At 34.2% G+C, this 26926-nt stretch overlaps 2 protein-coding genes across 2 annotated transcripts; one reads left to right on the top strand and one right to left on the bottom strand.

The window, feature by feature from the left end:
* Positions 1–6296: 6296 nt before the first annotated feature.
* Positions 6297–8678, top strand: LOC140750140 (major facilitator superfamily domain-containing protein 9). The gene is made up of 5 exons (XM_073083525.1): positions 6297–6544; positions 6739–6870; positions 7153–7282; positions 7384–7602; positions 7784–8678. The coding sequence occupies exons 1-5, from the start codon at positions 6503–6505 to the stop codon at positions 8485–8487; spliced, it is 1227 nt and encodes a 408-aa protein (XP_072939626.1). The 5' UTR covers positions 6297–6502; the 3' UTR covers positions 8488–8678.
* A 183-nt stretch (positions 8679–8861) lies between these two features.
* On the bottom strand, positions 8862–9296 carry LOC140750139 (protein PET100 homolog, mitochondrial). Its single transcript, XM_073083524.1, has one exon. It carries the CDS (start codon positions 9189–9191, stop codon positions 8970–8972), a length of 222 nt encoding a protein of 73 aa, XP_072939625.1. The 5' UTR covers positions 9192–9296; the 3' UTR covers positions 8862–8969.
* Positions 9297–26926: the final 17630 nt, after the last annotated feature.

Raw genomic sequence — 26926 nt, 5'->3', positions numbered from 1 at the left:
ATATATGTATTTTGTATAAGGAGTCTATTTGAGTACTAAGTATTATAATAAGTATTACAATAAGTTATATTATACGTTATATATATTATTACGTTTGTAATGCATTAAGTAGTATAGGATAAAGACATTTTATTACAATTAATTATTTCCAGTTTTACATTTATTAGCTACAGTATCCGTTAGATTAAGCTTTTATTAAAAACACAAGCAAAGCTGTACTTAGAATTATGCAATGTCGCTATACAAAGGCATTAAGTTTATTTCTTGTGATTTTTTTCTCAAATTAAGCGTCTGGTAAGTAATACTACAAAATAAAAAGGTACTTTTTTATTTTATAGTAATGATATAAAGTCTCAAATATACCTTTATTGTTCACTAAAAAATATAATAATAATTACAGTTAGGTATATTATGGAACATAATTTTTTTCTGGAATTGTGTTAGAGTATCAGAATGCTAAAATTATATAAATTGATTATGTAAGAAAGGAAGCCTTCAAATTCCATAAAGGCCTTAACATACATGCATATTTAGCATCAGCGATTCGCATTTGGACTGCATCCCGTTTTGGCGACACGCTGCGATTGATCGCATCATAGAAAACGCGCATTTTAGCGACTGCAATATTATCATACTACATCAAGTGTTCCGAATTGAGTTGCTACTTCTAACGTCGGCGATTTGCGTTTTGGCGATTACATAAATAAATAAATAAATAAACGCTTTCTACACTCACAGCCCCACACTAGGATTCCCTGTATCGTGGGTACTATGGACACACACAGAGACAAATACACAAACACCCAGACCCAGAAACAGAAGTCTAAATTCATCATTTAGAAATCTGTCTGGCCGGGGATCGAACCCGGGGCCCTCTGCGCGTCAGACCGGCATGGTAACCGTTCCGCCACGCGGGTCGTAACATCAATGCTGCATCTATTTGGCGACTTGCTGCGATCGGTCGCGGTATCAAAAACGTGCATTTTAGCGGTTGCAATATTATAAAACTGCGTTAATTAAGTAGCGTCAAGCAACCAAATGTAGCTCCGACTGGCTCGAATGTGCAAGGTGGAGCGCTTAATCGGTACATCGAGTGAGCTAAAAGTAGCATTTCTACTGGACTCCTTGTATATTGAACTGGACGAATACAAACAATGAAATGAAAATACAATACAGTACAGCTCAATAAAAACACGAACGTACAGTTGTATAACATTGTAAGTGAAATTGAATCTTGCGAAAAACCTTTATAAAATGCACGGAACATGAAATTTAAAATAAATACAATGTTCTGCGTTTTACTTCTCTTTGAACTTTTTATTATTCATCTCTTTTTGGTTGCCTCTTGTTTTTCACAGTATTTAAACACAATGCAGTTTGGGTTTGGTCAGTTATTCCAAATTGTTCTGTTAACTATGACTCAGATAATGATGGATTAAGGATGTTTAATCCATGCAGCTCATAAGTATAAACTCATTTATTTGTTAGATGCATGGCGAGAGAATTGTAAAAGAAAAACATTGATATAAACAATGTAATTACCTCGATAAGTCAAGATTTTTGTTTTAAATACTTTCTGGCCTTAGTTTTATACATAACTCACACAGATATGGTCGCCAAATATAAAAAAAAACCTAAGCACCAAGAATCATAAAATGTTCTTTAGTTTTCTCGGAAATCTAAACCAACCTTGCAAGACAAATGGTATGACAAACACACATTTCGTTTCCACGATATTTTCACTTATACATAAATATGTATATTGTACTAAACTGAGCAACTTTAACTTTAAGTATATCCGAAGCCATAAATTTCGGGTATCAACCGAATCATCACCGAACAAGTCGAACTACGAACGTTTTTCAAAAAACTCGAACAAATACTAAAACTTTTAACAATTGCATCCGCAATTCCATCCAAATACCGAAATTCTGAATGTGACCGGAATTCTTAGTCATGTTCTATTTTTGAACTTGCTATAAAATACCTACCTTAACCTTTATAATTCAGATTTATGTATTTTAATAGATTAAAATATACGTATTTATATAAATAAATACAATTTCGTATAATAAAGCGTAAGCAATTCTTGTATTTTGTTAGAAGGTCTTGATGCTGGCTGACTTACATGTACCTAAGGCAACCATGATACTACACAGTAATGACAACGCAACTATACTCGGCTTCAGGCAACCCTGTTCTTTATAGAGTTGGTCACTGGAGTTGGTCGCAGATGTCAATAGGCGTCATTGACCACTATGATATGACGCCGATTACAAATGGGTTGTCATTCCTATGGATTAAAAAATCGCCTCATAGGTAAGTCAGCCAGCATCCACATATTTATTCCAAATCCACATATTTTATGTTTTAAGCACTCTATTACTTTAGCCAAAATACCTTCTACTTCCTAAACTCTTTCGTTAAGGATCACCGAACTAGAATTGAGTTGTAAAGGGTCGACGCCAAATAACTTCATTTAGTCTTGGTTAAGGACGGAAATTGATGACTAATTACTAAGTAAACTTCGAGCAGTTGACGGGTCAGTGTGAGGTCACTTTTGAAAGGTTTACCTAACGGAGTGAGGCGTGCGGTTAATTAAGTATCTTTTCATTAAATATTTGACACGATCCTTCGGGGGATGATTCAGTTTTTAGGGTTAGACGTGGCTGACGTCATAGCTAGGTTGATTAGTCTGTGAACTTGCTCCCTTAAATTTTTAAGTAGGTACTACTAACCGCGTACCAAACTACACTGATTATATATATTTTTAACCGAATCTAATGAGGACTTGAGGCAGATCTGGGATCTTTCTTTGAAAGCACTTGAGTGCTCAAGGTAGGCTTAATAAAAAAAATGGCGTAAAACAATTATAATAATTTATGTTTTGTCTGAAATTTTACCGCCCCTGAAATGTTCACGGATTGAATTCAGTTCACGGGGCTTGAGCCCATGAGCCACCTCCAGATCCGCCGGTGGGTGTACTAAGCCTGAGGCTTACATGAAGGGGTCCAAGTTCATAAGGGTGGCCAGACCAAAAGGTAGGATTTCATGGGTTTCATGAGCGATACAAAATGACCGCTTAGCATCAGATGTTTGCTTCTTTAGTTAAAATTATTTCCATCATTTAAATATCAAAATAATGCGTCCACCTTTTGTTTCATCGTATCATTACGTTGTAACGTGTTACGGTACAAAATCGTGTATGTTGAGCTGATAGAACGACTCATGCGTAAGTATTGTCTCAGTACGATAACGGATACATATAAGAACGTAATTGGAGCATGAATACAACACTTGTTCAAATGTAGAAGGTTAGGTAGAAGTTGTTCAAGCTACATAATTTTTACGAACATCTGTAAGTAGGGCGACCATCAGACCTTGATTACACGGATTTATCCTAGTGTGAAGAGTGTCCAGATCCTATAAAACGGTTATGAAAAATAATTAAAACTAATTAACTTATTTTTGCCTCATAGCAACAATGTTAAGCGCTGCTTTGTTCTGGTTTGAAGGGTGTGGTAAGGGAGACATACTTTTCCGAGGTGTTCCAGCTTACTCCTCAGGGATAGCGGCGTATCTGTGGCCGACCTCATGTAGGAATATCAAATCCTATCCTGGGGTTAATTACAGATGTCCATGGGTGGCAGTAGCCAGTAACCATTTGGTGGGCTGCATGCTCGTCTGCTACTCCCATATTATAAAAAAATGAATAATATCAAATGATGATTAATTAAAATTTTAAATAGCATAAACTCTTGGAATGGAAGGCCCCTTTTTATACGAGTATAATTGGCCTGTCAGTGCTTATGACGAATCTAACAAATTGCACAATATCCTATGCCTACGAGTAAATCAATAAATAAATAAGCAAGCAATTTTAGCCATGAATTTGAAACAAACAGTGAGTTAAGCGCACTTATGCTAAATTGTGATGGTTACTCCGACGGTTGAATTTTCAATGAGTAGCGAGATTAAAGTCTCATAACTCCTGTGCGGAGAGTGGTCGAGCACAACTTTGCACAAAGTTTTTAAAATGATATTCTTAGAGGCGAGAAATCGGGATATAATGCGAATCAGGTGTTCCGTAATACCCTACGAGTTAGATAGAGGAATATTACTTTCATCAGACTTTTATTTGATACTTATACTTTATGGCTCTTACTTGATTTAGTTCATGAAAATTTTCTTCATCTATGAAACTCCAATGGGAATAAAAAGAAAAGGGTTTAAGTTAAGCGGTCCGGAATATTGAGACTGGCTGTCAATATAGATTATTTATGAAACAAGTTTTTTGTTTGGTGCCTTTGTTAGGTAGTTGATTATACCAAAAAAATGTATGGTAACTAGGTCCGACTATCGGCACCCCTTAATGGGCGACGACGATTTTCCCTAGTTACAAAATACCCTAATAGTCACTCAATATTTCGAGGCTCCTTCCCTGTTGTTTTCAACCGTCTGTCGATGTCTCATACCTCTTGTATGAGTGCTGTCATGGGGTTAGAAATCTGGAATTTACCTCTTCTAGCTGTATGCTACGCTCGTGGACCTTCTTTCTTCTAGGATCCTCACTTTCCAAGACTGGCACGTGCACACCAGTTATGCGATGGAAGCATTCACACAAATCCACAGACTGTACACTTAGCAAATAGTTAATTATTTCACAATAAGACTAATTTGGAGCAAAAGTCCACAATTTAGATTTTTTAATAAGCCGGTATATTGGCCGGTAGGTACACGACGATATTTTTCATTTATGGTGGTAGGTGATTATACCCAGATGCTTAGATTTTGGCTTCCCTCGTCGAAAGTACGAATAGCACGTTTACGATACTTTCCGAAGTAATGTACGATGTAAATTCTTTAAATGTGTGATTTTTTCGATGAAAGTAGATAAATATATCTAAAAATATGCGAATAAATCCACAAGCATGTGGCTAGCCTGGTCTTAACCCTACTTATACTGAGAGAAATGGTCCTTTACTTATAAAAACACCTATTCGAACGCATTTTACCCGACGAAATACCGTATGATTTTCATTTTAAAACATTAAAATCAACGTAGGTATAACAAACCGCACGAGAATATGACATTTGTACAAAACCACTGTATCAAAAGAACATTCTCGTTTACATTATTTTGCTATTCTAGCTTTTAAAGTGAATAATATTTGAGAGCGTTGTTATTTCTAGGTTGCCAAAGCTTTTATCATAATGGACTGAATATTCAATGTATTTTGCGAGATGAGAAATTATAATAAGTCTTTACTTTAATCTCAGTAATACTTGTATTAATTATGGTTGGATTATTGTAGTAAGATAATATTTAAAACAAACCTACCTTGTTAATAAAAAAGAATAGTTATAAAACATCCCGCCTACATCAAAATAATTAATGTTTTTTTGGAATTCTTACAATAAGCTCTTTATTTTCATAATGAATTGCAAAATAGGATGTAGAGTTCGATTTCAAGAAACCACGCTCGTTTTAATTTTTTTGTATATTTAACCTAACGATAAGGCTGACGGGCTACCTGATGGAAAGCAGTTACCGTCGCCTATGGACATTTGCAACACCAGAGGAATCGCCAATGCATCGCCGGCTTTGAAGGAGAGTTCTTTTTACACCCCTCTTTAAGAGCCCCATGTCATAGTCCTGAGGGAATACCTCAGAAGGAAGTTCATTCCACATTTTGTACGTACGCGGCAATTTAGGTAGGTAATGAAAATGCAAAATGAAAAATTATGAAAAGGAAAACTTAAAATGTAGTAAATGAATACAATGTATGTAGAATGAATTTGGCCTTACAGTGGCATCTAACGTATGTTATAAAAAACTCTCTTTACATTTTTGAGCTTTAATACAAGAGGGCGCTACCTTTGTGTACCTTTTAGATTTGTAATATTCTTGTTAATATTATTCTTAACTATAACGAATTGCCATAAAAATATTATTTTGTACTAGAAATTATTAACATCATCAAATGTAATGCTTGTTGTCTCCAAGTTTCGTCGAAAATTGTTTATTCAGTTTAAAGTGCTTAAATCTAGATGGCGTGATTACAATTAATCATTAAAACATTAGAAAATACATTTCAAAACCCACATTGTATGTTATATTAAATTCAATGATTAAACTATATTCTAGGTTAACATTATTTCTTCATTTTGGATATTAACATTTTAATATAAGCATTTTTATATTTCGTTAAATAATTTTAAACGTTAATATGTCAACACTACCAGTATTGTTGTCAGTTAACAATTCAGTCAGCAGTGTCAGCAGAGACGTCACCATTTGTCATTAGATGATTAGCCGAATGTCATGTCAATTGTGATGTTTTTCCGGCGTTTAGCGATAAAGTTTAAGTGATATTTAAAATGATACTAGTGAAATGTGAATTAGCATATAGTTTTAATACAATCGCTAATAGTGCGATTTGGCCTTGATATATTACCAAAGCGTTGTAGACCTATATCATAGTTTTTTAAATAAATAAAAATGTCACATTCCATTTATTTATTACAGTTTATCGCTTTTGTCGTATGTATCTACATATATTTGAATACAATTTTGTGTAAAATAATATAAGATAACGTTTTCCTCTTGCATATGTGATTTAAAAAACCCGAAGTTGACGTTACATACATATTGCAACTTACTAAGTTTTTCCTTATATTGAGATGAAACTTTAGAATGCGTTTATGTTATAATGTAATTATTTTTCTTTATTCCAGGATCTTTTTGCGGTTGGACTCATAATCCCACTAGTTCCCAATCATGTCAGGCAAATGGGAGCAAATCATATATATATTGGACTTCTTGGCTCCATATATGCAGGTTTTCAGTTAGGTTCAGGTCCCCTAATCGTAAGTCACATTTTTCTTAGTGTAACAATATTTTTTATAAACTTTTAAAGACTTTTCTTAATAGATATTATCATTAATCTTTGGTTAAGATTTATAATGCTTAAGATCGGACACAAACATCCTTATGGTAGATAGTTAATGTGTCTGGTTTGAATGCTCCATAACCCGCAATAACAAGTCAGGGATGTGCAAGGGTCCCTTTTATGGAATAAAATTTAAAGCTATTATTAATGCTATGATATTTAAAACTTTTAGATTCATAGTTTTTCTTTTGCTTTACAGGGTAGCTTAAGTGATATTAAAGGCCGAAGAAATATATTGATTGTAACATTACTAGTATGTAGTGTCTCATATACATTACTCGGACTAACAAATTCTATTATAGTTATTTTACTACTTAGAGCTGTTTTAGGTAAATATAAACATAAATACATTACAAAAACATAAATTATTATTGGAAATTAATTAATAATTCTTTTATCAATATTCTATACAATTTTGGTTACATTTCAGGCCTATTCAAACAAACACAATTATTAACAAAGGCGTTAGTACCAGACTACGAGAAAAATGAGCAAAGACAATCAGAAATATATGGCAGAATGGCTGCCATATCTGGTGCTGGCATTACATTAGGACCAGTTATAGGAGGACACATTGCAGAGGACTATCCGGAACATGGTTTTACTTTTATTGCAGTTGGCGTAGGATTATTCTTTGCTGTTAATGCTGGTAAATAACTTTGTTAATCTTCAAGCTTTATCTAATTCAAATTAGATAAACTGATTTTGCTATCTACTCAACATTATAATACTACATGAAGAGACTAAAGATGCTGTGACATAACTTTGTGTTGCCATATTTTAAATAATAAGGTTTTCATTAGTCATGCTTAAGTATATATTTTTTTCAGGTCTCACATTTCTGTTACCAAAAACAAAAAACACTCCTAAGAAACAGAAGAAGAGCACAGAGGGAAATACAACTTTGATGCACATCATCTTAACGAGTAGCAAACAGTCATTTGTGGAACTTGCAAAAGTTGATTGGAAGAAATATTGGGACATTTTCTTATTTAAGGCGCTAGTGGGGTTTGCTATGGGTGTATATTATTCCAATTATGGCTTGTATCTTAAAACTCAGTTTGATCTATCGCCAAAGTATGTAGGGTATGTTATATCGTTCCAGGGAACTATTGGATCTGTGTCCAGCTTCTTCATGGGTTTCATTAATAGTTTCTATGTTAATGATAAAGATTACAGCTTAAGGAATTTTCATGTATTCCTTCTTTCCTGTATGTCTCTATTAGGGTTGATATGTTCTTTTAATGTGTATATCTATGCAATATGGTTAATTCCGTTAGCAATAAGCAATGCTGTAGGACGTTTAGTCACATTGGAGATGGTATTGAAACGGAGCCATGGGGACCATAGAGGTACTCTGATAGGTGCGTCAAATAGTGTAAGATCGTTAGCCGGTGTTGTAGCACCTATGGTGTCAGGGTTAATAGGCCAATATTTTGGAGTTTCATACGTAATATATGCCTCCCTATGTTCTAGTTTAATAGGACTTGTTTTGAGTTACCATAATAGAAGTAAAAGAATTAAGGTTGACTAGTATAAAATGAAGTATTTTATAGACTGACTCATATTTTTGACATAGCTTAGGCTAATGCAATCGTGTATATTATTATGTACACATTATCGCAGACTGTGACAATTTCATGGGCAATTCATAGATAGAATCAAAATCTAATACTTCTGTGCATAATGCTCAATATTTTTATTGAATATCAATATTATTACCTACTTATACCTGTTTTAATTTGGTATACAAATTTATTTAAATTCAGTAAATGAAGCAACAAATAATGCAAACCTCATGTAACGGTGGCTAGACAATGTACGTACCAAGTATCTACAACACTGTTTTTGAATATTGTTTTTGTTGTTATATTTTCACAGTTGTTAATGAAAAAGAATTTCAAACACTGACTGTTTAAAATTATTTATTGTTCAATAAACATATTACATAAAGACTAAAGTTTTATTCCATATCTCTAAGTTATTTACATATGATAAGTAAATGCACATTCTGTTTTATGTTTCGCCCTCAAGTGCACGGACTTGTTTCTTTCTCATGTCTTGGATCAATTTTTGTATGTCCTCTCTATCCTTCTTGTTTTCTGGAGGAAATATTTGCCGTTTGGTATTGGTAACCCATTCTTCGAAATATACCGGCTGGTTGAAGACGAAGAAGAGTATTACTGGAAAAGACGTGTACATTGCCATCCTCCCGACTTCTAGCTTCCAGTTCCCCATATTAAGCTGTTGTTTTGTAAGTTCAAAGAACAATAATAATGTAAGGAAATCCTTAGCACTTCACGCGATATTTATTTTACCGTAGGACGGCTTATTTTTTATTATCAATGTCAATGTAATTTGTCAACAATGACTGACAGGTTCATACTTTCATAGAGTATTATTTTCAGTAATTTATGTGGGCTTAGAATTTTCATAACATTCAGCCTATTCATTTCAAAGTTATTAGTGCAAATAACGACCTAAAACGATTAAATGCACTTTAATATTTTGATTATTTTGTCATATTAATAGACAAGTATTATTTTTAAATCATTTTTAAATTATGTTTTAAGCCTTAAAATTAATCTTATCTTGATACAAATATTTTTTTAATCTGTAGATTTTAGATAGACGAGTAGGTGCAAAGAGGTGGGTGCAAGCATAAGTATCAAAAGTTGAAATCAAATAATTACTATAAAACACTATAAACAATATTCTTATTAAATCACAATAAAATCAATAATTAATTATGGGTATTTTACAAAAAATATTGTATTGAATCTATCTGATGCTCCATTAAATTTAGGGTCACACTAAAATATTGCTTACAAAAAGAGTTAAGCGCTTATTTCTAAATCTTGAAATATATCTAAGATACTTACATTAGACAAAATAGAGGTTTGAATAAATTATAACATTAATAAAAAATGTACGACGCAAAAAGACGCCTGCAATATTATCAATAGCATTGTTTTGTATTAGAAACTGTACCGTCTGAATATTTTTGGGATAACATTTATTCACAATTATCCTCACCTGCAAAGTAATTACTATATTTGCTTCATCATCATCATCAACCCATTACTGTACCACTGCTGGGCACGGGTCTCAGAATGAGAAGGATTAGGCCATAGTCCACCGCGCTGGCCAAGTGCGTATTGGTAGACTTCACGTACCTTTAAGTATTTTTTTTATAAATCTCTCAGGTATGCAGGTTTCGTCACGATGTTTTCCTTCACCGTTTAAGCAAGTGATAATTAATTTCTAATACGTATATTTGTAGTAGTATTATATTTGCTTAAAAGTGGCGAAATTCGTTTCACCCATTTTTAAAACGTTGTCAATTTCATACAGAAATCAGCTACTCTTAAAATCCATTATGGATTTTAGACACTAAAAAACTAGTTAACTGATTATGACGTAACCGTCACACAATAATTTATATTGCAAAAATTAGTAGGACTTTTTGGGAGTAATAAATACTAACATAATAACTATGCCTAATTTTATGAGATTTTATTAGGTAACACGCTTTTATTAGGTTGGCTTTTAAAGCGTGGGGTGCATTTTCATGACTATTCTCTCATAGATAATTGCCAATAGAATGATTGTAAAATTTAAAATATCAGGCACCCCACGCTTTTTATTCTGAATTGAATTATGATTTTAATAACTTCAATTTTATTTTGAGGCGATTAATTATGATTCACTGATTTATTCTCTAAATCATGTTTTTTAGTTTTATTTTTTTTTGAACTATGTATTATTAATTATTTTACTCAGACAATACCATAAGTAGATAAGTAGCATAGACAGCAAGGGAAAGGTCTAGTAATAAATATAAAAAAGTTGCAGTTTGTTCGAAATTTAAATCTGACAATAATAAGTAATGTGAATATTGTGATTTATATTATAGGGATAAGCCTCATAAGCCGTAGATGTCTAGTCTCATCGCCGGCGCCGAGCACGGTAAATTGTATCGCCATTACAGGAATTTACGCCGCATAATGGTCCTATTATCCGTGCCCATCATATGGCAAAATGACTCCGTCAATTTAGCTACAACATGAACAATGAATGCAATTGCAATAAAGATAAATTTCTTGTATCTTATTGTAATGGCTGAATGCAACTTCTATCTAAAGAAAATTTGTCTGTCTCAATTTTCAAAATAACTGCTATTTCAAATAATATTGGGGCTACTTTCGTGTTGCGCGTGTTTACTCTGTTTACGCTTGCACGCCCGTTCCACCGTGTTTGCGTATAAAAGTGTATAGAAACATAAATTAGATACTTAAATAATATTTTTAACCAACTTCAAAAAGGAGGTGGTTATCAATTCGGCCGGTTTCTTTTTTTTTCTATGTAAGTACACGAATTACTCCGCCGATTTTAATAATTCTTTTTTTATTGTGTAGAGACGAGCTGGAAGTTATAGCTGGAAGCCCCATTTAAATATGGTTAGGCTTAGGATCCATCGATGGGTTCTGGAGAAAATGAGGGGAACTCCTCCAACCATGTAAATATAACAGCCATAACTTCGTCGTTTATGAACCTATTTTAATGCCTTTAATTTCGTGTGTGGACAATTGCTACAAGTTGGTCCCATTTAAATATGATGAGGATCAGAGTGGGTTGTGGAGACAAAATGTATAACTCCTCAACCGATGGGTATAATTGAGTTTTGTTTGAAGATATTTTGTGTAGGTTCTAATGAAATTGCAAAACCAGTTTATCATTGACTATTTAAGGGTCTGATAATGTGTCTCGGAGTCAAAATAATGAACTCCTCAACCGATGGGAATAATTGAGTTGTGTTTGAAGATATTTGGTGTAGGTTCTAATGAAATTGTGAAGTCAATTCATCATTGACTATTTAAGCGTCTGATAATGTGGCTCGGAGACAAAATTTGTAACTCCTCAACCGATGGGAATAATTGAGTTGTGTTTGAAGATATTTGGTGTAGGTTCTAATGAAATTGCAAAGCCAGTTCATCATTGACTATTTAAGGGTCTAATAATGTTTCTCGGAGACAAAATTTGTAACTCCTCAACCGATACGAATAATTGAGTTGTGTTTGAAGATATTTGGTGTAGGTTCTAACGAAATTGCAAAGCCAGTTCATCATTGAATATTTAAGGGTCTGTTAATGTGGCTCGGAGACAAATATGTAACTCCTCAACCGATGGGAATAACTGAGTTGTGTTTGAAGATATTTGGTGTAGGTTCTAATGAAATTGCAAAGCCAGTTCATTGACTATTTAGTTAGGTTAGGTTGGAACATATAAGACAATATAAAACTAAGCGAACAGGGCGCGGCAGCGCCCTGCGAGCGGGCAGTTCCAATCAATGTAAATTCAGACCTTACCTTAATTCATGATCCCGTCTATACAATTATAATATAAATGTTATTATGTCATCACTAAAAAGGGTGAAAAATTTTTTTTAACAAAAAATACAACCGACTTCTATGTCACTACAAAGTAAAAAATAATTAAAATAAATGTTGGTTTAGTACATATGTATTTCTGAAGTCGGCGCTCATATTAGACACGCTGTTTACATCGTTATCCAACGAAATATATTTAATTTTTTTTTAAATAATTAATTAACAGCAGTCCTAAGTATAAAATCCAGTAATTTACCGAATGTCTTATGATCATTATTCTTCGTACCTTACCAAAGAGTATAGTAACCTATAGGAAATACTTACCATATTAAATTGATCGGATACTTAGACTGACCGTTAATTATCTATCATCGCTTGAGCAACTGGTAGCTTTAACGCCCTTTTTGTAATAACCAGTCTTAACCAATTGGACGACCACATTACGAAATTTCACAACTTTGGTAGGTAAAACTTAGATAAGAGTGATTATTAATAACGAGGGTGAGTAGTGATAAAAGCTATTTTTATAGCATACACAGGCGTATAGACAATTCCAGTCAATTGACAGAGAACGAGTAAAAGAATCGGTGGTGGAATTTAAATAAATAAAATATTTACCTACAAAAACAGATTGATGATACCAATGAATCCATTGACATAAACTAAATGAAATTACATACAATTATAAGTTGGTAAACATCAAAATCAAAAGCAGCAATTTTACCATTTTATTTTAAAATGCAGGTGAAATATAATGATTTTCAATTTCTATCTCAGGCCAAACGTATGGTGAAAACTGAAAACATGAAAAGTATGAAGTTTTGAAGGTGGTAGAACCCTTTGTGGTTCGACTCCGGCGGCACCACCGCCACACCTATTTCTACCTCATAACAGCAGTGTTAGGCGCTGCTGTGTTCCGGTTTGAAGGGTGTGGTAAGGGAGACAGACTTTTCCGAGGCGTTCCAGCTTAGTCCTCAGGGGTAGCGGCGCATCTGTGGCCGACCTCAGGTAGGAATACCTAATCCAATCAATCTGGGGTTGATTACAGATGTCCATGGGCGGCAGTAGCCACTTACCATCAGGTGGACTGCATGCTCGTCTGCTACTCTTATATTATAAAAAAAAATGTATGAATATTTCATTATATAGTTACTGGAAACAATTGAATCAATGATTAATTTTAAATCGTCATCGCTGGACCACCCTGAGTTTATTATCTTTCGTTTATAAGGGGTAATTGCTGTGGCGTGCACTCTACCGAGTACAACGCATAAACAGCTACGGCAAGTTGCCATATCTCGTAATTGTCTATTACTAGTAATTTATTTTCTACTTATGGGTACGTATATAAATACCTATTTGACGTAATCTCTCACAGGTGTCGAAAAGATAGTAAACTTTTAATACTTTATACATTAATGTTCCTGTAAAGTTTTATGTAAATGATGTGTAAATGAAGTAAGATGTATCAAAAGGTACAATATTTTTATCACGGCAACCTATATGGCGTTATCAGTGAAAAGTTTACAATTAAAATGTGTCTATTTTCCATTTAGAACCTTCTCATCATACTTCTCATTAAGAAATACGCTAAAACTTTAATACTGTTCCATTACGACGTCGAGCGCGTTATGTACTTTCTTCGTCTTAATTATTTTCTCAATTTTGTATGAAATTGGTGGTGTGGTATAAAAATATTTTATCTTCAATAATTATTTGTTTTCTCCTAGTGAATATTATTTCTACCTTTTTTTTTTCTCGAGGGGGAAACCTTCAAAAGATACCCGACGACGTGGGAGCGACGCCGGGTTATGTGGGATTTTTACCGCACTAAAACCCCCCCGGTGGCCGTCCTCAACGCTTGTTGGAGAAAAATGCTATATAAATTTTGAAGGTGGTAGAACCCTTTGTGGTTCGACTCCGGCACCACCACCACCACACCTATTTCTACCTAATAACAGCAGTGTTAGGCGCTGCTGTGTTCCGGTTTGAAGGGTGTGGTAAGGGAGACAGACTTTGGCTTTGACTTTGGCGCATCTGTGGCCGACCCCAGGTAGGAATACCTAATCTTATCTGGGGTTGATTACAGATGTCCATGGGCGGCAGTAGCCACTTACCATCAGGTAGACTGCATGCTCGTCTGCTATTCTTAAATTATAAAATAAATATATATAAAGAGTATTGTTATGCTTGTACCTAAGTTCGTATTAATTTGATGATAATATGCTTTTAATTTCTCTTACTCTTAAGGTTTATTTAATTGTAGGGATGGTAAGTATCTCGATAGACGTTATTCATAGGTCTTTAATAGCGGCGTGTCCGCAAAGAATTTTAACCGTTAATACCTGCTGACAGATGGCCCGCGGATCCCGATACTTATTACCTAACACCGTTAACCGCGGACACATAAAGATGTCCTTCTATGTGTGGAATTAATTGATCACCGGTTAGGCTAGAGGCTTACGGACATCAAGGTACCCGGCAATACACGGGCCCTGTTAAGGTACGCTCGTAAATTGTCATATTAACTAGCATTCGATTTATGAAGCCACAATCGGCTTACGCACACTTGTTAGTTTTGCATTAAGATATTGACAACGGGAATTATGTTATTTTACACAGACACCTCCATCCATTATAATGGAACGTTTGCAGTGTTTGTGGCATAACTTCTTTTATTGTAACTTATACCTGTGTCCTTCCTGTCTTTATTTTTCATCATTATTATTATCCAAACAAATAGATAAACGTGAATTATTTGTGTTTAAAATAACTTTTATATTGTACAATTTTATTGAAGTGTTACTGTATAACTTGTGGGAGAATGCTTCATTTCATATATATAAATATTCCGTTTTTAAAATCACATGATATTAATTTCGAACTACCGCTCCGTATTAACAATTGGCTACCTGTATCATGGTATAAAAAAGGGGCGCGCAACTGTCAACAGATCAGAAGTTGTCCAATAGTGGGCACGGCACGGTGGTGCTCTGAACTGTTTGGTATTTTGCTTGGGTGTTATTGTTACTGTGGTGGCATTAACGCTTATTCGTTTAATTATTTTAACTATATTTTTTATAAATATTGGTTAAATTAGTTGAATCGAAATACCATTGTAGATCTACCTACCGGCGCGCCCACATCAGAATCGGGATAGGATACGCCCTTTTATTACGTAATAGTTTTAAAGTAACGGTAACAGAAGATAAATCAACCGCGTGTATAGGAAGTGTTCTACTGAAGAATTTATCGTGGCTGTACTCCTGACGACAGTTTGGGACGCGCAATGGAGGCGATATGGACAAGGCTTTCGACATTGGAGGAGCTGTGTGTGAAACACATGATGAAACCGGTTGCGTGAGTAACGTGTACGGTTTGTCTAAATATTGTAATAATTTTATGTGCATTATTTTAGCAAGCGTTTGAAAGCAACCGCAAGCTTGGGTACCGCAAGCTTGGTTATGAAAATTGAGGAGGTGGAAGGTGGTTAGCATCATCCATGTTAACTGTCTACGTAATTAAGACTCATTTGCGCCGAGATTCATTGGCGAACGATTGGCGCTCCGGTATGATCAAACCAATGGTTTTTATATTTTCGATTGTTAAACTTGCTATTTTTTGCTTTTTGAAAGTTGTTAAAGATTATAAGAATCACTAATATGAAAATGTTTGGTTATGCGCGAAGAAATTAACAATCATACGTGTAGGTACCGACATTTTTTTAGAAATGTTTTGGCTTTTTAAAATATTCGAATAATTTCAACTATGCTTTTCACAGTTTCGTTACTTATAGCAACGCTTTAATAGGCGATGCTCAATAAGTAGATGAACAATGATCATATTGTTTTAAATTATTGCGCTGCAAAAAAATATTTTACGATTGTGAATACAAGTTCTGATATCTACCCTTTTGTATGTACCTATTCGTTGTAATGCATTTAACATTCTTAAATAAACTCCGTCTTAAAATAAAACTAGTCACAATGAAGATTATTATTGAAGTAAAAGGTTTGATAAATCAGGTAGCATACTTTTTGCCATCGCAATTCCATGGCCGTAAATTTCGTAAGTTTTATTTCTAGTTTCACCTGGAACACCGTGATAGTGAGATATGTATTGTGCTCATTGAAAGGTGTACTCTCAACCAGCGCTTGTCATTTTTAGTAGGATGCTATCTAATAATATTTACCTAGCGCTTGTTCCCAGAATCTGTAACTAAAATGAAAGCTGCTTATTGGGGGTTTTGTAACAACACTTGACTTGTGATGGCCGTAGACGTGGACCAAAATTGAATGAAAATGTAACATTTAGATTCTGGTGGTGAGTCAGTAATTTGTTTATCGGTAAGCGACTTTGTGCTCTTACAAATTTGTGTATTTAAAGTTATTGGTTATTGGTTTATAAAGGTTACAAGTTGCGAAGGATACATTAAGGTAAAGCTGAAGAAAAGGAGTTTGGTAACGTTCGCATCACCCCAAATGGTGTATTGGACTAGGCAAAAAAAAAACGGTGAATTAAGTTATAACTTATTAATAAACATTTAGTCTTCTGTGTTTTTAACATTGTTTTGTGACATAATGTGTAACTATTACTTGCTATTCGCTTTAAAAATTGCAGAAGTAAAGAGAATCGAAGCTTAGCTGACTGTAGAAAAAAAAAGAACAGTTACTATAATGGTGCAAAGCTGTAAGCATTTTGATCGGTCAAATGTGTTTAAAGGTTTAATTTAATAAAGACAATTCATTAGCCTCGCTCGGAGTCGATCAAGTATTTTTAATAATAACTTAAAGTTTGAACTTGTTTTACAGTAGTTTAAATTGTTATTGGATCTTATTTCTTATTTTGTGTCATAGTAAATAATACCTTTCGAAATGACGTACATCACGATCCTAGACTTTACGTGTGAAATTATATTATGTTGGTACCTTTAGTGAATACTTTAACAGTGGTAAGTCAACTATACCATCATGTAATCTAGCTAACAATCTAAATGTTTTAATTATTCATTGACATAAGGAGTTTATTGTTATTTTATTTAGTTTTGTAACTGTGTAGATGACGACATTACGTCTAGATATACGGCTGTGGATATAACAAATTCAGAATATTCACGCACGCAATGTTTATATTATACGAAACAATTCGGCGTGTTTTTCTCCTATTCATAATTTTGTCGTCGTTACACTCAAGCAGATAAAGGTTATAAAGGTGGTAGAAACTTTTAGGGTCCGGCAATACCAATACCATACAGCAGTGTTAGGCTCTGCTGTGTTGAAGATATTGATGGGCCTCAGTAGCCACTTACCATCAGGTGGACTGCATGCTTGTCTGCTACTTCTAAAATTTGGTTTAAAGTTTTTGTGTGTGAGCGAATATTATGTATAAATCAATACGGGACGAAATAACGGTATTTGTAGGTATACTTATTATTCAAATGGTTAATTACAATAACTTTTGGAAGTTATTCACAATTTCTGGTGATAACAGTTACTTAACGTATGTGTTATATTAAATTGAAGTAGGTAATTCTATTATTATCAGATATTGTATTGGAACTCGCGGTTCATACCAGAAAATATTCGTTATTATTTTGTGTTCATACTGTTTCGACCGCTGTTTGTTATTCTACTAATTAAAATGTATATCTTTGCAGATTTATAAGTCAAAGTCAGGTTCGGACGAGCAATTATATACCTACTGCAAGTTCTGATAAAATTCGAAAAATCGAATACTGCAAAAAGAAACAGAGACAAGAGTACATACACTACTGTCAAATTGGACTCTGCAATGTGTGATCATTATTGTGTGGTAAAGACTTTGTTTGCAGCAATGCCTATCGCACAAACGAAGGTAATTGTAAAATTCAAGGTAAAAGTAAAATGATATAAGGTAAATAATATAATGAAGGTAGGATGACTCCAATAACTTTTTACGTTTAATGACCTGGTTTTCGTTGTAATGTAACTGTGGACTTCAGAGTGTTATTTCGTTGGCATTTAACGTCATCACATGAACGGTGCGAACTATAGCTCATGTTATGGTAAGGCAAAAGTATTTTAAATATTTTATTAAGAATAACGACCACGGAGTACTTGCTGCTCTGATATTTTCTTTACTGTATGTAAAGTTGACATTAAAACTGTTTTGAACGTGACAATTCACTTTATTATTATTTTCACACATTTGTGTTGTAGACATCAGGTTTTTCAGTTTGAAATTAACTTTTACTTTTTTATTTTTATGCTTGTTACAGCTTATTTGTTTACAGTTCTAAATAAGAAAAGCACTAGTGCATGGTTTTGAGCAGGTCTCGAATAGTTTCTTATAAAATTCTGTCATAGTCAAATAAGCTGACTTAAAAGGCATTAATGATTTTCAAGAAATCCTGTCTGAGATAGTCAGACACATTATAACAAATTCAGTAAAGGAAGACATCGTGAAGAACTACACATCGGGAAATATATTCTCAAGGGTATCTGGAGTCTCTACCCAGTGTACGTTTGGCGATGCAGAAGACTATGCCATAGATTTAAGCGAGCCAAACGAAAAGATCTGTAGATTTTACTCTCAAACCATGAACGAAACGCGGAGCTCTCTCGTTATATCGTATATAATTATTGACTATACATATAATGTAATGTGTTTTCAGACTACGAGAACATGTGCTATGGAAAGTAAACTATTTGAACATGTCAGATGACTGTGAACCCTGTGAAGCAATGACAGTATCGACAGTCAAAAATCTGGTAAAAACTTTGTGTTTCTCTTGAGTACCTGCGAACTTTGGAACGGTATGTGGATTGTAAGTTCAGTGTTATCGGGATTGTCTTGCATATCGATGATTGTCTGGCCAACAGTCATGTTTATGTTTGATAATAACCCGAGTGCCATGTGACTTGGCAATTCTTTTCAGGGAATAATCAATTATGTACGTACGTTATGTGACTTAACGAATGTTTTTGATGTCATGTGACTTGACATCAGCCATGTGACTTGGCAATTCTTTTCAGGAAATAATCAATTATGTACGTACGTTATGTGACTTAATGAATGTTTTTGATGTCATGTGACTTGACATCAGCCATGTGACTTGGCAATTCTTTTCAGAAAATAATCAATTATGTACGTACGCTATGTGACTTAGCGAATTTATGATGTCATGTGACTTGACATCAGCCATGTGATTTGGCAATTCTTTTCAGATAATAATCAATTACGTACGTAAGCTATGTGACTTAGCGAATTTATGATGTCATGTGACTTGACATTAGCCATGTGATTTGGCAATTCTTTTCAGGAAATAATCAATTATGTACGTACGCTATGTGACTTAGCGAATTTATGATGTCATGTGACTTGACATCAGCCATGTGATTTGGCAATTCTTTTCAGATAATAATCAATTACGTACGTAAGCTATGTGACTTAGCGAATTTATGATGTCATGTGACTTGACATTAGCCATGTGATTTGGCAATTCTTTTCAGGAAATAATCAATTATGTACGTACGCTATGTGACTTAGCGAATTTATGATGTCATGTGACTTGACATCAGCCATGTGATTTGGCAATTCTTTTCAGATAATAATCAATTACGTACGTAAGCTATGTGACTTAGCGAATTTATGATGTCATGTGACTTGACATTAGCCATGTGATTTGGCAATTCTTTTCAGGAAATAATCAATTATGTACGTACGCTATGTGACTTAGCGAATTTATGATGTCATGTGACTTGACATCAGCCATGTGATTTGGCAATTCTTTTCAGATAATAATCAATTATGTACGTAAGCTATGTGACTTAGCGAATTTATGATGTCATGTGACTTGACATCAGCCATGTGATTTGGCAGTTCTTTTCATGTGACACGACCATTTATTTACACTATTAGACACCGGTTATGGGGTTAACCAACTAAAGTTACGTGTTTTGTGTACCATGAGATTTGGCTTCTGTGGTTAAAATTGAGACTATATTATCCGCGAATCTAAAGTAGTTTATCCACTTCTTTAATATTATTGAATTTGATTTTTTTAAACTTTTGTTCGCGAGCCGTAACGGCTGCTCGTCAGAATGGCCGTGTGGGAGAATGCTTCATTTCATATATATAAATATTCCGTTTTTAAAATCACATGATATTAATTTCGAACTACCGCTCCGTATTAACAATTGGCTACCTGTATCATGGTATAAAAAAGGGGCGCGCAACTGTCAACAGATCAGAAGTTGTCCAATAGTGGGCACGGCACGGTGGTGCTCTGAACTGTTTGGTATTTTGCTTGGGTGTTATTGTTACTGTGGTGGCATTAACGCTTATTCGTTTAATTATTTTAACTATATTTTTTATAAATATTGGTTAAATTAGTTGAATCGAAATACCATTGTAGATCTACCTACCGGCGCGCCCACAAACTATATTTTTCTTACTAACTTACTTTTATTTTCGTAGACTAGAGTACAAAGTAGCGGAGTGCTTAGGTACCTATATCACGCAGACATCTGGAGAAGAGATCATACTGGAGCTTTTTCAGGTGGGCTGTAAGTAGGTACGAAGAAATAAGGTTTTATTATTTGTGAACATTTAAGTTTCTACATTAAGCTCGTTAGTTACCTGTGGTTTCAATAATACCAACGTTAAAAATAATCAAGTAAGTACGCAGATAGTTAAGGCAAGTAGATAGATATTAGATATACCTATCGTAAACTTAATAATTTCTGAAGACTTTATGGCTTAGTTTAAGTGGAAATCACAAATCTAATCATTTAACCATGCTGAGATATGCACATAAATTAATGGTCAAGACATAAATGGATATGTATGAATGATTACATTTAAAATTATTTCATTTGAAATGAGTTCTGCACTTCCGCCTCACGCAATGACCGTTCGGGGAATCAGCGGTTCATATCGGATAGCGGAGGGAGCAGTTTCGCGATCATTCCGGACGATATTGGCCGTGTACTCGCCGGGAACACCGGGGCAACTGTAATAACATGAAATAGTATACCGGGGAGTGCATTACGGCTGGTGCATTTAGGTTTGCCATCCGTTTCGATTCGTGCGGATCGGTCCCGATCCGGTTATTAACCGGGATTTGTGGACTATCCGGGATTTAAATTTACCTGTACGGTGAGGGTTTATACGTAATTGAAATTTAAAGTTATCTTAATAAATTCATTACATTTCATTTCTCGCGTATTTTTTTACAACTGAACTTCTAACGCAAACCGGACCGATACGTCCTACCGATCCGGTATAATTGATCAGTTACCTGTAGATAGTCGACTTGTTTTAGGAATGTAAGTGAAACGAATCTTCAGAGCATCATTTGTGCTGATAGTTCATCTTGAATCTCGCTGTCCGTAATTTGTTTTGTTGATGGCAGGCCTAGGTGCATTACCTACCTATCAGATCCCGTGCGCCGGAACGTGCCGCGTGCTAATGTGGCTCCGGCACGATTCCGATTTGTTATCGCATTGAAACTTAGACGAAAGGTAGAAGTGCTTTCATGTACAAGTATTAAATTTAAACAGCCGCAATTACATTCTCTTATTCAATACAAAGTCCAGTGTTTGCTTTATCGAGATCGGTCGAGCTGAAATGATTTTAGATTTGGCTCTACTATGAACTGGACTATTAAATTTTATGCACGGTTTAACTAGCAACATTAAGTCTGTTTCCAATGGAATACAATAGAAAATTTAATTAAACATTCATTACGTATAGTAAACATGACTTAGACAATGTTTTTATTGAAAGAATTTTAGCATAATTATGATAGCCATGAAAAGCCATGAAAGATATGAAAAAAGCTAGCCATGAAAAAGTCCAGCTTGGTTTTACACGTGAAGTTGATGAGACTTAGAAATGTTTTTTTTTAAATGCGGGATGCATTAAAGTAGCTAATAAGGGATGAATATCTTTACAGTGTAATTTCATTTTCTATAAATTAAGCAATTATTTATTTTACATAGTTTTTTTTTTAATTTGTCTATGGTTATTGCCCCTATTTTTTTAATAAACGAGTTTATTTTTAAAATAAACGAGGGCGAAAATAAATGTCGCAAATGAATGTATTGGTGGTTCAGCAGTCGACGCCTGCAGTACCAAACTCAGTCTACTTGATGTTAAGTAGGTATGAACATCTATAAAATCAGCCCCAGATAGTATTGAAGTCTTACCTGAGCTGGTACGCCTTGTACGATTGTATCTTCCTTAACACATTTTGCAAATCAGAACACACCAGTACTTATCACTGTTGTTATTAGGCGGAAATAGGTATGGCAGTGATGCTTCCGGAGTGGAACCATAAGGGGTTCTGCATTATAACAAGGTTATTTATTGCAGGTAAATTTATCTACCAGACATTTTAGGTTGATTAATATTGACAAGCCGTCGAACCTGCTAGCATAGATCTCAATCAGATACCTCCAAGACCTGTAGATACAGAATAACCTTCATAGAGGCGTTTTGATGAAATATCCATTGGAAGGCACCTCGTTTTTCTTATTTGGTAGTATGAAATATCACCTCTCGGTTTATCGATTCTAATCACCGACATTGGCTTTGTTATGTATATTCTTGAGGTGTCTCACGCCGCAGGGGTCTGTGTTAGTACAAATTAGCCGAAACGATTTCAATTTGTACCATTGCATAATTTGGGAAACTGAATTATTCATATTGCATTATATCGAAAAGAGAGATGTTAAGATAAGAGCTCTATTGAAACTTCACACCCAAACAATTGGCAATCGAAGCGAACGTTACATGGAGTCAAGGTTGCTGATGTTATCAACGGATATTCAAAACACTGTCGTTTTTATTTTATTAAAACAGCAGGTACTTGTACACCTGATCAAAACAGAAAGTTAATAAAATCAAGGATAAACGTTAGTTAACTTTTGCCTGGGTTACAGTTTTTGAACTCTTACGGATATAGGTACGAGCATCCAAGATTAATGTAGTCACGTCAACAATTATTTTAATATGCTATGTGCCAATATAGGTAAGTAGGTAATAAGTTACTTTATTCGTTTTCATTAAAAAACGTTACTAAAATATTTTTCTGTCATATAGGTACTTGCCTCTTACTGTGCACGAGAATATTCGTAGTAAAGTCATTCTTACAGTTTTACTTCGATGCTTTATATTGAAACTGGCTATTGTTCAGAGTTTGGCTCGCAGTCAAAGGTTTTTCCAAAGTCAAAGGTTTTGTATGCTTCGGAACTTGTACTTTTTCACTATAAAAGGTAGGTATCCGATGTCCTCTTCTGAACACCTGACAAGGTGTGTAGATTTCATGATATTCCGCTGTGTAGTTAAGTCGTGATAGCAAAAGCATACAAACAAACAAACAAAGTTACATTCGCATTTATGGTATTATAGCTATGATTAAAATTTAAAAAGCATGGACTTTGAATTAAATGGAACCTCTAAAGTCCACAACGTGCTTATATTGTCGATAGCTTGCCTCCATATACCACCTTAAACGATAGCTAATACCTATATGTGTAGTAAAATTACTTACGGAAGCAACTGATGAAGTAATAAGATAAATAAACAGCAACGTTGGTTATAGAAATCTCTAGGAAATAATCACATTGGCGAGTTGTTTGTTTCCTTTCCTTTCACTGTTGACTGCCCTCGGCGATGTTTTGATTTTAACACCGGCCTATCTTTACGTTTACGTATCAGTGTATTACGTACATAAAGGTTATTAAATTCCGGCGCCTGCGCAATTGTCACGTCATAATACTTAAGAGGAAACGGATAATTATTCGTCCGGTTGACGACGAAATGAATTCCAATGATTCGCGTATGCTTTTTTTTATTAATTTTCGGTCTTTGGATGTAAGGAGTTTTTGAATTTTGGTATTCGGATTCAGAAGTTGGAGACTCACTTTATACTGGCTATGGTGCGTTTGTGGTTGCCAATCAGGGCATGCTTCCCTGGAGGTGCAGCTAAATATCAAGGGTGTTATTAGGGTGGGTGGACATTAATAACTTATTAATAGTGTAGATCTATTCAGCGGAAATAAGTATCACAAATCACAATATCAATATCTACCATGATATTAAAATATTCAAAAATGTTAAAGGAGTATGAAAGTATTAGGTAGATATAATTTGGGGAAAGTCAAGGAAAAAAAATATCATGGACATTATTGTCTATAATTTTTTGATAGAAAAATTAGTAAGGATATTTATTCTTAGAAACATCAAAGTACCAAACGGCTCTCAATTTACTAAAATTATGAGTTGCTTTTCTGGTTAATCACAACGTAGAACAACCACACATGCATTACTTTTTGCTAATCATACCGTTCTATTGTTATTATGACATTAGAAGTAGGCTATGTTATTAAATCGTGACTGAGTCGGATGGCGCGCCGTCGGGTGGTCTTCGATCACTCGATATTCCGAGATGATATCGCGTGTTCACGATTTAGTGGCTGACTCGGCTTCCGTACCGACGTTTACTCATATTCTACACTAATGCATAAGTGCATTTAAAGTGTAACAAGTGTAACAACCTGATGAGAAATAATGAGTTAGATGACAAAAGTTAGGTAAAGGGGCAATGCGGTAATGTTTAATTGTTAAGTTCCAAGACTCCAACGATATTTTATGCAAATTCGATGATTTTTTGGAGAAGTAATACACAATTCCTCTGTATGTGAAGAATCATCGACAACTCATATGTTAGAATCCGTCAAGCCCTTAGACTTAGGGAGAGTCGAAGAATGAGACATATGTGTATAAGTATACAGGGTGAATTTTTAAAACGGACCTTCTGGGCCAAATCCGAAACTATAAGGATTAGCGAAAAATGCTGAAAGGAGTTACGAGGCCGATTTTGATAAAAACTAAAACTGCATCATTAGTTTTTTAAAATATCTTTTTCCTTAGTCGGGAATCGAACGAGTTAATTTTGAAAAAAAATACACCCTCTATATTATTCCACCATCTGATAGTGTCGCTTATAAGGAACAAGTTCTGGGAAGTAATGTTATGTGACAAATTAAAGGAAAAGGATAATTTTGAAGAAAATACATATTTTCCCATACATTGCCATACTAATCCTTAAGGATTATACATAACAAATGCTTTATGTATAATTATTTAGAAACATACGTAAGTCATACCATTGAAGAATTTGTTGGTTAATCAACTAATTATTCGATGTTATAACCGTGACATACGGCTTAGTATGAGAAAGTAATAGTTTGGCAAGTAAATTACCGCCGTTTTTAGGATTTATTTTTAATAAAAATAGATAAGTGATTAAATAGTAAATTGATATTGTTTGTTGTTTATAACTATGTTTCAACAGTAAATATGAATTACCTCTTTGTTTAGTTATCACTCGGATTTGACTCGAAAAAGACATTCTCGCAAATTGTCAATTTTACATCTGTATTAAACGAAACTCCCCCCATAGCAAGTTAAATCTATTATAATGGTCCTAAAAGTAACCTTAACTAAGTTGGACATAAAAATATAAATTCTTGAAGAACAAAACGTCCATTTCGAATGATTTGAAACATTGAGCCAAAAAAATTTTTAATATGCGAAATGTTTAAATTGATGAATGGCGGGAACTTAACTGCCAAATTAATATGAAAAAATATGTATTTTCTTAAAATTGAGGCTGTTCCTTTAGTTTGTCATTTATCATTACTGCCCAGATTTTAATCCTTATAAGCAACACTATCAGATAGTGGAATAATATAGAGAGTTTATTTTTTTTCAAAATGAACTCGTTCGATTCCCGGCTAGGGAAAAAGTTATTTTAAAAAACTAATGATGCAGTTTTAGTTTTTATCAAAATCGACCTCGTAACTCCTTTCAGCATTTTTCGCTAATCCTTATAGTTTCGGATTTGGCCCTGAAGGCCAGTTTTAAAAATTCACCCTGTATACCTGTCTGTACCTATGTATATAGGTGTATATCTACAGTCTCAGTAGTCTCAAAGTAGTTTAGTTATCACTCGGATTTGACTCGAAAAAGACATTCTCGCAAATTGTCAATTTTACATCTGTATTAAACGAAACTCCCCCCATAGCAAGTTAAATCTATTATAATGGTCCTAAAAGTAACCTTAACTAAGTTGGACATAAAAATATAAATTCTTGAAGAACAAAACGTCCATTTCGAATGATTTGAAACATTGAGCCAAAAAAATTTTTAATATGCGAAATGTTTAAATTGATGAATGGCGGGAACTTAACTGCCAAATTAATATGAAAAAATATGTATTTTCTTAAAATTGAGGCTGTTCCTTTAGTTTGTCATTTATCATTACTGCCCAGATTTTAATCCTTATAAGCAACACTATCAGATAGTGGAATAATATAGAGAGTTTATTTTTTTTTCAAAATGAACTCGTTCGATTCCCGGCTAGGGAAAAAGTTATTTTAAAAAACTAATGATGCAGTTTTAGTTTTTATCAAAATCGACCTCGTAACTCCTTTCAGCATTTTTCGCTAATCCTTATAGTTTCGGATTTGGCCCTGAAGGCCAGTTTTAAAAATTCACCCTGTATACCTGTCTGTACCTATGTATATAGGTGTA

The sequence above is a fragment of the Epargyreus clarus genome, unplaced genomic scaffold, assembly GCF_041222505.1.
Source record: "Epargyreus clarus isolate Ecla_fem2 unplaced genomic scaffold, WU_Ecla_fem_2.2 ptg000019l, whole genome shotgun sequence".
NCBI lineage: Eukaryota > Metazoa > Arthropoda > Insecta > Lepidoptera > Hesperiidae > Epargyreus > Epargyreus clarus.
Note: the sequence above shows the minus strand (reverse complement) of the source record. Positions and strands in the feature narration are given on the sequence as shown.

What these genes read in the sequence shown, in the direction of transcription:
- LOC140750140 (XM_073083525.1), top strand. Translation starts at nt 6,503, where the DNA reads ATGTCACATTCCATTTATTTATTACAGTTTATCGCTTTTGTC. An exon ending in TAGGTTCAGGTCCCCTAATC is followed by an intron (nt 6,871 to 7,152) that starts GTAAGTCACATT and finishes TTTGCTTTACAG; the next exon opens with GGTAGCTTAAGTGATATTAA. An exon ending in ATTCTTTGCTGTTAATGCTG is followed by an intron (nt 7,603 to 7,783) that starts GTAAATAACTTT and finishes TATTTTTTTCAG; the next exon opens with GTCTCACATTTCTGTTACCA.
- LOC140750139 (XM_073083524.1), bottom strand. Translation starts at nt 9,191, where the DNA reads ATGGGGAACTGGAAGCTAGAAGTCGGGAGGATGGCAATGTACACGTCT.